Source organism: Esox lucius, chromosome 7 (genome assembly GCF_011004845.1).
Source record: "Esox lucius isolate fEsoLuc1 chromosome 7, fEsoLuc1.pri, whole genome shotgun sequence".
Lineage (NCBI taxonomy): Eukaryota > Metazoa > Chordata > Actinopteri > Esociformes > Esocidae > Esox > Esox lucius.
The window spans coordinates 12,650,392-12,662,841 of NC_047575.1; the positions used below are offsets into that span (position 1 = coordinate 12,650,392).

General features: G+C 47.2%; 1 protein-coding gene across 8 annotated transcripts in view; it reads right to left on the reverse strand.

Annotated features, from left to right (window-relative positions):
• Positions 1–12,450, reverse strand: part of zmp:0000001168 (signal-induced proliferation-associated 1-like protein 2) — a 39,210-nt gene that overhangs the window by 10,771 nt on the left and 15,989 nt on the right. For 7 of the 8 annotated variants that reach the window (XR_004575932.1, XR_003781913.2, XR_004575933.1 and 4 more), the window contains exons 2-10: positions 9,471–10,977; positions 8,774–8,898; positions 8,453–8,641; positions 6,698–6,872; positions 6,264–6,367; positions 4,586–4,743; positions 3,799–4,408; positions 3,438–3,712; positions 222–617 (exon numbers count right to left, since the gene is read on the reverse strand). Coding sequence is in view for 5 of the 8 variants with exons in the window: in XM_034293124.1 (XP_034149015.1) it covers positions 222–617; positions 3,438–3,712; positions 3,799–4,408; positions 4,586–4,743; positions 6,264–6,367; positions 6,698–6,872; positions 8,453–8,641; positions 8,774–8,898; positions 9,471–10,602 (3,164 nt within the window). In the remaining 3 variants the exon portion in view is untranslated. Of the gene's footprint in view, positions 1–221; positions 618–3,437; positions 3,713–3,798; positions 4,409–4,585; positions 4,744–6,263; positions 6,368–6,697; positions 6,873–8,452; positions 8,642–8,773; positions 8,899–9,470; positions 10,978–11,897; positions 12,169–12,450 lie in introns of those variants that run through there. The other variant, XM_034293122.1, reaches the window with a different exon arrangement.

Here is a 12,450-nt window from a genome sequence, read left to right on the forward strand (position 1 = left end):
CAATCCAATCTGGACGGCGAACTGGTAATCTGTAGAATAGCTGAGATTTGGGCTAAGATTTTGAGTTTAGCAGTCAGCTTGATCTTGACGTGAACACACGTCATCAACACACACACACACACACAGTAATACCTTGTAAAAGCATCACGTTTGAATGTGTGATGACTAGGATGTCGTGAGGGGAATAACCTGAGGCTTATGACGAGGCAGATCTCACATACCCGTCACATGGCTCCTGGAAGGCCTGGTGTCTCTCTAGGGAGTAGCTGCGTGTGAACTGGGAGGGAGTGATCTCCTCTGCGGTCTGGTCTGGGGTGTGGTCCTGCAGGGAGGTGGCCCGTATCAGAGGCAGGCTGGTGGGGGAGAGGAGGGTGCCCTGGTCCGATTGGTCCTCCTGGTTGTCCGTATCCTGCCCCACCGCTGGCTGCCTGTCCTCAGCCTCTCCTCCCTCAGCAGGTTCCTCCATCGTCTCCATCTCTTTCCCATCTCCCTGTTCCCACACTTCTTTCTTTGTCTCCTCTTCCCTCTGGTCCAGCACCCAGGCCTCTCCAGACTGTCCCTCCCCGGGCTTATGCTCTGCATCCTGAATGGCTTTCTGATACAACTCTGAGAAACTCCTGGAGCCGTCCGAGAAAGGAGGAGCACAAAAAAATTATGCCATCAAAACGCAATTACTGATGAGACATCTACACTTCCTTTTTAAAGCTTGCAGGGCTGGATTGAATCAGTTCCACCACAACCCCTCAGTAACCAACAGCTGTATAGGCAAGTGTCATTGGGTTAACCGACACTAAGGTGTCACTGTGTTGGAACCCAGTGGCGTCAATAGGCCTGGGCGCTCAGGGCTACTGTATCAAATTGACCCCAAAAAAAATATATAATAAATAGCCCTGAATCTATTTATCTATTATTCCGATCACCCATTATGACAATGTAGACATGTAGGCCGCTAGCATGTACAGTTGTGCTCAAAGGTTTGCATGCCCTTGGAGAATTGGTAATATATGTAAAAAAAATTAAGAAAACATAAGTGAGCAGGCAAAACACATTTATTTCTTATGGGATTCATATTCAGCTGTAGGTTATGACAGAATGGCACAATCCTAAAACAAAACATGGCAACTAAGAATTTTTTTTTATGATAAATGACCCCTGTTCCAATTTCTGCTTACCCTTAGTTCTTAATACTGTGTATTGCCCCCTTTAATAGCATCAATGACAGCAGGCAGTCTTTTGTAATAATTATCTATGAGGCCCTGACTTTTTGCAGGTGGTATAGCTGCCCATAGGTCTTGGCAAAATGCCTCCAGGTCATGCAAAGTCTTTGGTTGTCTTGCATGGACCGCACATTTGAGATCTCCCCGGAGTTGCTTGATGATATTAAGAACAGGAGACTGTGATGTCAACTCCAGAAACGTCTCTTTTTTCTGCTGTAACCACTGGAGAGTTAACTTGGCCTTGTGCTTAGCGTCATTGTCGTACTGGAAAGTCCAAGAGCGTCCCATGCGCAGCTTTCGTGCAAAATAATGCAAATTGTCTGCCAGTATTTTCTGAAAACTTGCTACATTCATCTTGCCATCTATTTTCACAAGATTCCCTGTGCCTTTAGAGCTCACACAACCCCAAAACATCAGTGAGCCACCACCATGTTTCACAGTGGGGATGGTATTCTGTTCACTATAGACCCCTCTCCAAACATAGCGCTTATGGTTGTGACCATAAAGCTCTATTTTGTCTTGTCACTCCAAATTACAGTGTGCCAGAAGCTGTGAGGCGTGTCAAGGTGTTGTCGGGCATATTGTACCCAGGCTTTTTTGTGGCATTGGTGCAGTAAATGCTTCTTTCTGGCAACTCGACTATGCTGTTCATTTTTGTTGAAGTATTGTCGTATTGTGCTCCTTGAAACAACCACACCGTCTTTTTCCAGAGCAGCCTGTATTTCTCCTGAGGTTACCTTTGGGTTTTTCTTTGTATCCCAAACAATTCTTCTGGCAGTTTTGGCTGAAATCTTTCTTGGTCTACCTGACCTTGGCTTGGTATCAAGAGATCGCCAAATTCTCTACTTCTTAATATGTGATTAAAAAGTACTGACTGGCATTTGTAAGGCTTTGGATATCTTTTTAATTCCTTTTCCATATTTAAAAAGTTCCATTACCTTGTTATGCAGGTCTTTTGACAGTTATTTTCTGTTCCCCATGGCTCAGTATCTAGCCTGCTCAGTGCATCCACGTGAGAGCTAACAAACTCATTGGTTATTTAAACACAGACACTAATTGTAATTTAAAAAGCCACAGGTGTGGGAAATTCACCTTTAATTGCCATTTTACCTGTGTGTGTCACCTTGTGTGTCTGCAATTTCTGCCAGGGTATGCAAACTTATGAGTACAACTGTGCATCGAAAAGTTCCTCCAGGATGTACATTTAAAAGCCTGTACTTTCTGTCCCGGGTTCACGGGGGGAGCTAAACCCTGAATGTATTGCAACGCCTCTGCTGGAACGGTCCAATAACCAAAAGGCTTGCAGTTTTATATTGTATTTATTGTGGACATGGAAAGCATCTGGTTGAACAATGTAATGCTTGTTGTTAAATACACCTTGATTCAGCAGATATGAATCTTTCTAATTGTCTTTATTGTTTGTGAGTGTTATTATTTCAATATCGCCAGCACTTTCTCATTCTGATCTTCTAACACGCTCCCCACCCCCCCCAATGCAGGTGTGACTTAGTGAGAATGAAGACACGATCAGCCGTGTACCCATCTGACAGCAACCAGTTACTCCTCAGACAGCATCAACACGACTTGATCTGATTCAATCTGTGCCCTGGTTTATTAATGACTGATACAGCATTCTACAGCAGTGGCTCTGAGCCACCGGGATCGGGAGGATAAAATAAAATGTGTTTACCTATGAAGAGACACGCTATCTCTTAGACCTCCAGGAAGTGTCACTCCCTGACAGTCGGCACACATTTTGGGTTGTCATTCAACGCTACTAATAAGGGGTACTCTATAGATATCTCCAAAAGTCAGTTGTCTATCTGTGTGTGTGTGTGTGTGTGTCTGTCTGTCTGTGTGTGTGCTTTGAGCCCTGTGGTCAAGCAAACATCCTTCTTAGTGTTGCCTTCATCCACCTATTAGAAGGCCGCAGACACAATGTAACAGTGTCCATCTGGCTGATGTTACAATTTCGAGGGCCACTACCTGGGCAACTATCATTACAGGCCATTAGAGCCATTGATTGGTGAGCCAGCTGGTGGGTCACTGACGACGCGGCCAATGGAATGGTGTGGGGACCCCGGAACGGTGCCACCCCGACATCTGTCCCCCCTCATCCCTCCTTCTCCTGCAAGCCCTCATCCCCTCATCAGCCTTAATTTTTACATGGTTACCGCGGTTGTAAAAAGCCCCCCCCCAGCTCCTCGTCCTCTCTCTGACCTGCGAGGCTTGCCATTCTCGTCCGGAGGGATGACAGTGATGTGGATCTTGTGGGCGGTGCGGAGGAGCCTGGCCCTCTCCTCGGGTCCCAGGTGGACGAGGGCGTGGCCACACAGCCGCACCACCCGTGCCCCGAGCTGCAGACCCCCGCTCTCGGCGTAGCCGAACCGTTGCAGGTCCGTCACAAAGCCCTCCTCGCTCATCAGGAAGCCCGGCTGGCCCACCCCGTCGCGCAGTGGTGTCACCTCCCGCGCCTCACAGCCTCGTGTTACCAACTACGGGTCACATACAGGAAGGGAACATTACATCTGACAGAGCAATGTGACGACGGTACCAGCGACTAAAAAGAGTCCCCACCCACCTCCAGCCTCTGCACCATCTCCCGTATCTCCTCTGCCTGGCTGTCCATCACATTGATTGACACGGCCTCCCCCCTCTCGTAGAAGATGTCCAGGCAAGGCCCGCCTATAGCCCTGCTGTCCGTCACCGCCTTCCAGCCAATCACGTCGCGGCAGCAGCAGTTGAACACCACTCTCCGTGTGTATCTCTCGATCAGCACCACGGACTCAGCCGACACCCCCAGGAGACAAGGCAGCTTGTGCCCCCCGGGGTCTTCGTCGTTCCCACCGGAGGCCACCACGGCCCAGACCAGAGCCCCGGCGCTGTGCAGCTCGGCCCCCTTGGCGCCCTTCAGCTTGTCCTTCTTCTTCCCCCCCAGGGACAGAAGGGGGAACTTGGTGGACGAGTCGATGGGCGTGGTGGTCACGTAGTTCTCCGCCAGGTCCTTCAGGTACTCCTGTCGCGTTCGCGTGGCCATGGAGCGGAACTTCTCTGCCTTCTCTGCGGCGTTCTCGGCGTTCACCGCCTTGGCCAGCAGGAAGTCTCTGAAGGCAGGGGAGCTGGGGAATCGGGCGCCCTTAGGGAAGAGGGGGCCGAATAACGGGATGTCTTTGGAGCGTGTCACCGCCACCCTGAGGAAAGATAACGAATAAATCAGAGTCCTGAACGTGTAATGTTGTGCACATACTGTTTCACACTGCATACAGCTGGAATCTCTGATCAATAATGCTGACGACGAAAAACCAACTGGAGCAGCTATGGAGCAGCCAGCCATGACCAGGTAAACAGCATGGAAGGTCTTGTCTCACCTGTAGTAGGTTTGACCAGAGCATGACTTGTCCACCTGGACGATGATGAAGACATGTTGAAAATGGGAGCGGATGGCCTTAGGAGTGAACGGCAAAGCTCCTGGTTCCTGAAACACTATGGTTACTATGTCATTCCCAATGTGCCTCTTCCTCAGCAACTACCAGAGAGAATTAAGAAGGGAGGGAGACAGAGGGAGAGACAGGGGTGGTACATATAAGAGGAAGGCCAAGTTTTGGTTATGCGATCCACTTATGTTTATGTTGCAGTTAGTTATTTGCACAATGTTACATTTCCAAATCAGTCCCCCAGAAGAGCTGACAGATGTGTGACTGCCAGCCAAGCACACAGAGAGGCAGCAGCCACATTGAATGGACAGACCCAGCAGGCCTTGAGAGTGGGAGTAGGACATGGAAACGCAGAGGAACAAGTCATTTGTCTGTCATGCTTGTTGTGCTAAATTACTCCAGCGTGAAAGCCTTAATTAGTACTATGGGGAAATGTTTACCACCAAAGGACAATGATACCATAAACACAGAACTGAGAAGATTATTACAGTGATTTTCTCCTTAACATTTGCCTACAAAAGATCTATCCATGCTTGTTAAATGATACCTGAATGTCAGATTCTGGTAGTTTTACTCAAGATTACCATTTTATGTCATTATTGTTACTATGGTGGATACTTGACTGGGTTCCTTGGCTTTCTGAGGAGGTGTGTGTAGAGTGTTGGTACTAGTTGTGTTTTTCTGTGAAGGTGTTTTAATGTTGCTGCCTGTTGTTTGTTGTTCTGTCAAGGATTTTTTTGTGTTGTTACCTGCTGTGTGTTGTTCTGTGAAGGTGTTTTAGGGTTGTCACCTGTTGTGTGTTGTTTCTGTGAAGGTGTTTTAGTGTTGTTACCTGTTGTGTGTTGTTCTTTGAAGGTGTTTAAGTGCTGGTACCTGCTGTGTGTTGTTCTGTGAAGATGTTTTAGTGTTGTTACCTGTTGTGTGTTGTTTCTGTGAAGGTGTTTTAGTGTTGTTACCTGTTGTGTGTTGTTTCTGTGAAGGTGTTTTAGTGTTGTTACCTGTTGTGTGTGGTTTCTGTGAAGGTGTTTTAGTGTTGTTACCTGTTGTGTGTTGTTCTGTGAAGGTGTTTAGTGTTGGTACCTGCTGTGCGTTGTTCTGTGAAGGTGTTTAGTGTTGGTACGTGCTGTGCGTTGTTCTGTTAAGGTATTTTAGTGTTGGTACCGGCTGTGTGTGGTTCTGTGAAGGTGTTTACGTGCTGGTACATGCTGTGTGTTGTTCTGTGAAGGTGTTTTAGTATTGTTACCTGTTGTGTGTTGTTTCTGTGAAGGTGTTTTAGTGTTGTTACCTGGTGTGTGTTGTTCTGTGAAGGTGTTTTAGTGTTGTTACCTGTTGTGTGTGGTTTCTGTGAAGGTGTTTTAGTGTTGTTACCTGTTGTGTGTTGTTCTGTGAAGGTGTTTTAGTGTTAGGACCTGCTGTGTGTTGTTCTGTGAAGGTGTTTAGTGTTGGTACCTGCTGTGCGTTGTTCTGTGAAGGTATTTTAGTGTTGGTACCGGCTGTGGTGGTTCTGTGAAGGTGTTTACGTGCTGGTACATGCTGTGTGTTGTTCTGTGAAGGTGTTTTAGTATTGTTACCTGTTGTGTGTTGTTCTGTGAAGGTGTTTTAGTGTTGTTACCTGCTGTGTGTTGTTGGCTGTGTAGGGCAGCATGGTCGACACATGGAACATGATCTCATAGTCCTGGTAACGAGTGTAGAGGGATTGGGTCCCAGTTGAGTCCGCTGTATACACACACACACACACACAGAGAGAGAGAGAAAGGTTTACATTTGTGGCTCTCAGCCTGGTAGCAAACACGTAGATTGTGTACATCCCAAACACTTGCCTGTCACATATGGCGACTGAACAGTGTTACATGTATTCTGAATGAGGTGACACTGTGACCACAACCCCCATGACGCTATGAGTGCAGAGTGCTACATGGTGTTGGACTGGTGTTCAACACCGATGCCCTTTACAACGGATGGGACTCTGTGGCCACGCGGGGTGGGAGATCCAGCCCATAGATAATGTGGAGATAGTATAATAATGGATTCATATGCAGGGCTCACTCTTGGTGTCCAACTGAGCGCGGTACTTCTCCCAACCCTTTAGATTGACCCGCTCCCCCAGCAGGTCCAGGAACTCTTCGAAGGCTGGCCCTGAGCTCTCGTTGTTGTACATGTCTTCCTCAGAGCTTTGGCCTGAGCGGCAATACATCACCCCTACCTTCCGCTGGAAATTCAGCTGGAGAGAGAAAGAGAGGAAAAAAGAGATGCGATTACTTTTCATTAAATCTTGCCTGCTCATCAACTATTGTACTTTTCCTAATAGTCGGCGAAGCAAAAATGTGTTAGTAGTAATACAATAGAAAGAATCCTAAAACGTTTCCACTTTAATCCCGTCTCTGAATGCCGAGTGGTGGTATCTGAATAGACTGACGAGACATATTTCTGTCTATACCAGGGTTTTTCAAGGCCAGACATTTTATACATCATGATACTGTACTCTTCCTAAAATTGGTATTAAAAACATTCCTCAAAGACATGTATAACCTCATAAAGCACTTTCATTATTAAATGCTGCTAAAAGTTCATACTGCTGTAATTCTGAGCATCAAAAGTAATTTAGTGCATCTAGCTTTTATTAATATAACAGAACCCGTTTAGTCACAGTGTGACATGACTGCCTCAGTCATTCATTTCTACTTTGCTGTCTGTTTTATATAGTTGTATCTTATGCATGACGTATTGACATGGAATGGACCTGAATCATGTACTATTTTGTATTTCTTTATTTCATTGTTTTCTTTTGCTGTTGTTGTTTTACAACACCTTTTATGCATGGCATGTCTCAGTTGACTAGTATCATGCTTTTATTTTATTTATTTTTTAGTAAAACTACATCACCTTCCTGGAGGGATTAAACAATAATCCTGTTTCAAAAATGCTTTCAATTCATCAAAAAAATCACAAAAATTGGCATTTTTGTTTGGCCTCAAATCAGAGAAGAAATGTCATTTTGAAAAGCAGTCAACTATTGTTTTTCCCTCTAGTAGTGCCAAATAAAATTATTTGAAAGGGGTTGAAAAGGTGGGTCAAAAATAAAACTCGTTATAAAGCATTTCCACTTGATGTGTTGATGTATTTCTTGAGGCTACTCAGTAGATAGCATTACCCATTCTTAGCCACTGAACATCATGTCAAAGCACATCATGATGCTCAGTGGGCATGTTTTTCAGCAGACAATGAAACAAGCTATTTTGTAAGCTAGATGTAGATCAGATCAAGTTTATGATGCCATAACAGAGTCCATTGTGTTTTCGAAATCAGCAGCTGAGTTTGGCTCAAAGCACGTTCTGCCATACCAGCCAGCCAGGCAATGCAATCTCATTGGCAGTGAACAAACAACAAGCTGATTGGCTGTATTTTGTAAGCTCTTGGGTACTTATTGACAGCACTTAATGGGCAGGACTTAGGGAACACAAATTGTACTATTGAAGAATGTTAAACGAGGCAAATGAGCCATCTAAAAGAGGGGGGTTAGCCCAGCCCACAAATCACCAGGGTCAGCCCAGCCCAGAGACCACCGGGGTCAGCCCAACCCAGAGACCAACAGGGTCAGCCCAGCCCAGAGACCACCGGGGTCAGCCCAGCCCAGAGACCACCGGGGTCAGCCCAGCTCAGAGACCAACAGGGGTGTTAACATCTGATCCAATGCATTTAAGATTAATTCTTGGTCCCAAAAGGGCTTTTGGTTCTCCTGGCAGTGTGGCTGTGGCGCTGCGAGAAGCAATTGCGTGGATGAGCCCTACGTTTTTTACTCACCCCCTGTTCGTCCAGCTTGAGCAAGGTGTCTCGGACCTTGGGCGAGGTGGATGCAAGACGCAGGCAGTGGAGGTTGAGCTCAGGAATGATGAACTCCAGGAGCCTCTTGGGTGATAGCCCGCGGGGGGTGGTGTGCCGAGCTGCCGACGGCACAGACTCCTCCAGGATGGACCCCCGCAGAGTCTTCAACTGTGATGGAGAGAGATCGGAAGCCAGGGTTCGAGATGAAGGATTTACTTGTGAGATAATGCAGAGCACAAGTATGTGATACTGGAGTGATAAAAGGACGTCTTTCAGCAGAGTGTGTAGCTATAGACTGACCTCAGTGGTTCTGAAGATGATCCTGTAGTTATACTGAGCTCCACTGGACCCCTCCTTCTCTTCTCTTCTGAAACTAATGGCCACCGGACCAAGGCGCTCATCAATGCCGAAGAAGTTTTGATGATCTGAGGAGCGGAAAGACAGATTGTCACACATCCATCACAGCATGTCCTATAGCACTGTCACTGGCTTACACATTCAGTCACCTTCATTTGAGAAATAGCCACTCTTACTAACACACACTGACACAAACCTTTCATGTAGAAGTATTTACAGTAATAATGTAGAAATTACCTCTCTTACTCACACACACCTTTCATGTAGAAGTATTTGCAGTAATAATGTTGAAATAACCTCTCTTACTCACACACAACTTTCATGTAGAAGTATTTACAGTACAGTAGTAACGTTGAAATAACCTCTCTTACTCACACAAACCTTTCATGTAGAAGTATTTACAGTACAGTAGTAACGTTGAAATAACCTCTTACTCACACAAACCTTTCATGCAGAAGTATTCACGGTATAGTAGTAACGCTGAAATAACCTCATCTTACTCACACATACCTTTCATGCAGAAGTATTTACGGTACAGTAGTAACGTTGAAATAACCTCTCTTACTCACACACACCTTTCATGTATAAGTATTTACGGTACATTAGTAACGTTGAAATAACCTCTCTTACTCACACATACCTTTCATGTAGAAGTATTTACGGTAGTAGTGGGCTCCTAGGTCTGCATGTTCTATGAAATAGTTGCTCTTGCCCTGCTGTTGGACGTGACTCTCTCTGGGTTCCTCCAGGACCGACACGGCATCGTTGGGGTTCCTCAAGCTCAGCCACAGGCCTCCTCTGCCATGCGTCCGTCCCAGGCCCGCCCGCTCCTCGCCTCCCATCTCGTTACGGAAGTGGGGGCAGCTGAGCAGCAGTTCATTGTCATTGCCGTCTCCCTCGTCCAGCTGGCCCTGCTCGGGGTCCTCCGTGGGGCCGCCACCCCCACCCTGGGAGGGCGAGGAGGGTGTAGCCTGAGCTAGGGGCCGCATGGTCGAGGCGGCTGACGCACCCGATGTGATGTTTTTCTTGCGGCCGATGCTGTCCCTGTTGCTGGCTGCTTCGCTGAGGTCAAACAGAATGCTCTGAACGTCATAGTGGGCGAAGTTCCTGACCCAGGTTACGCTCCCCAGGGTATCGTATGGGCCCGGTTGGGGGACTTGTGGGGGGGACGGCTTGGATTTTTTGCTCAGCCCCTCGGGTTTAGGGGGCTTGGCTGGTTTTGGGGTGTCTCCCATGGGGGCAGACACAGTCCTGAAGTAGCCGTCTGGTTCTGGAGGGGTTCCCTGCAGGCCCAGCAGCAGGAAGGGGTCTTTGAAGCGGAGGGCGCTTGGGCTCAGCACTCCCTGGTCGTCGGCCCCCGGGTCCCGGGTGGCTGACAGGCCTGTCTGTCGCTCCAGGGAGGACAGGCTGCCGTACTCCCGGTGCAGGATCACCCCCGAGTCCCCCGGGGCCCCCGCCTTCTCCCCCGTGGCCCGCGTGGCCTTCCCCCCGGCCTTCCCGGAAGAGTCCAGGTCGCCCAGTGTCACGTCGCTGTTGCTTCTCTGCATGATGTGACCTCTGAACCCCACTGACCTCAGGTTCACACCCACCAGGCCCGGGGTGGCAAGGCTCTCTCCGTCCGCCCCCTCCCCGTCCCTCCTCGGGGGCCACTCCCCTGCCACCACCCTTGCGCGTACGCCGCCATCCCGTTTAGAGTCAAAGTTGACCGTTACAAGAGGGGGTCTCGGCCTCTGGCGGCAGAACTTGCGGATGAAGAGGTCGTCAGACTGCATGGTTTCTCAGGCTCTGACTCCGGTCCTCTAACTATGGTTCCTCAGTTTCCCAGACCTGATGACTAATGGTGCTACACCTGGTCTTCATCCAGAAGTAGAGATTTTCGGTTTGGAAATTGCACACCCATTCCAAATTCCTTTAGCGCCTCCTGTAGCTTTGCCGATGTCTATCGTAATGTGCCCCTGTTGTGGTTCGGTCCAATTGTGGTTTGGTCCAGCTGGCAGCATGTGCAGATGAGAGGGATTTTACCGTGAGAAGAGCCCAGCTCTCTGCCCTCTGGGTTGGGGAGGATCTGTGTGTGTCGGCCTCTATGACCTGTCATCCATCCACCCCTCAGAGCCTACTGCGCCTCTTTGGTCTGTTCCACTGGCCACCTGTACACAGAGAAAGACCAATTTAATTGTCATTTTCCGGCCTGGTTTGACCTTAAACACCCACACTGCTGTTATCCACCATACAGTCGTAGCTCTCTTTCAACCACAGTTTACACGTGATTGCCAGTGAATGGAAAGTAAACCGTAGATCAGTATTTCTTATTTAACTTTTGTCAAAAATAATCCAGAAATTCAAAGGCATTTTTTATTTAAAAAAATGTACGATGAAGACGAAACAAAGTAACAGGCAGCTTTGTATTGTATTGTTCACACTGTTTTACCTATGAATACTGGCATCATAATTTTTTCCTTTACAAAAAGAAATTTCAAGCAGTCATATGGCCCACCACATCCAGCCTGAATAGACAGTCACAATAGAACACAGTGGTCCAGGGGAGGGTGGCTTCCTGTCTTAAAACAACTTAAGAAAAAACTGTGATGAAATTCTGCCAACTCTCTCTCCCTCGCCCCCAGAGACATTAAACCCTCATCAGAAACATGAGATTTTCTTTAATAAAAACCGGATTGTTTTACTAAAACCTGTTCACACTTGCTGTTCACACTTCATACTTGTGCACACACACCTACACACAAACACACACACATAAACATTGAACAATATGTTGTTCTTGCTCCAAACATGTCAATTGACAAGAAAGCTTAATTCATATCAGATCTTGACTCGATCATTTCTGTCATAATTTGGCTTGAGCCAAAACTCTTCTGACCCCGCTAAAAACATACCAACTGATAATGTAACCTCCTGCAAGGGACTGAGTTTCTAATACGTGACAGGCCAGCCTATTGCTAAAATGAGGACCACCATTTATACTTGTGTTCCAATCATCTCCTGTTATTCTAAACATTCATAGTCTTTCTCATCACACACAGTTATTATTTTATTTTTCTGATGAACTCACCGGTAAAATAGGTTTTCAAATGAACTTCCTCTGTTCCTGGGGTCCCTTTTCTCTGTTCCCTTGTGTCTTACCAAATTGACGTCAATCTCACAACATCGTAAACCAGTTTAATCTTTAAAACTGAGGTGAGAAGGCATTCTTCTACATTCACAAGCTTTCTTCCTGTTTCGCTATCATTCATGCGGCTCGCGTCTAAAGATGATTTGCAGCCTCGAGAGAGCAGGTGCAGTGATGCAGCTCAGCTCAGCTTCCCGGTGTGCGAGAGGCAGAACACAGACCGCTGCAGAGACGTTGAGGTGACTGGTGAGTGAGGAAGTGAGATCTCACTCTATCTCGCTCTCTCTCCCCCCTCCATGTCTCCATCTCTTTCTCCCCCTCTCTTGCCTCGGTGAAACTGAAGGTAAATAGTCACGCATTGAGTATTAGAGAACTGCAATCTGACCTTCAGTCCCCATAAAGAAACAATCCCGTCTGGTTGCGTGAAACCTATTTTAGGCCTCGGCTGTGGTGACGTGGTCAGACCTGAATACAAAATGTCTCTAGTTAATGTATT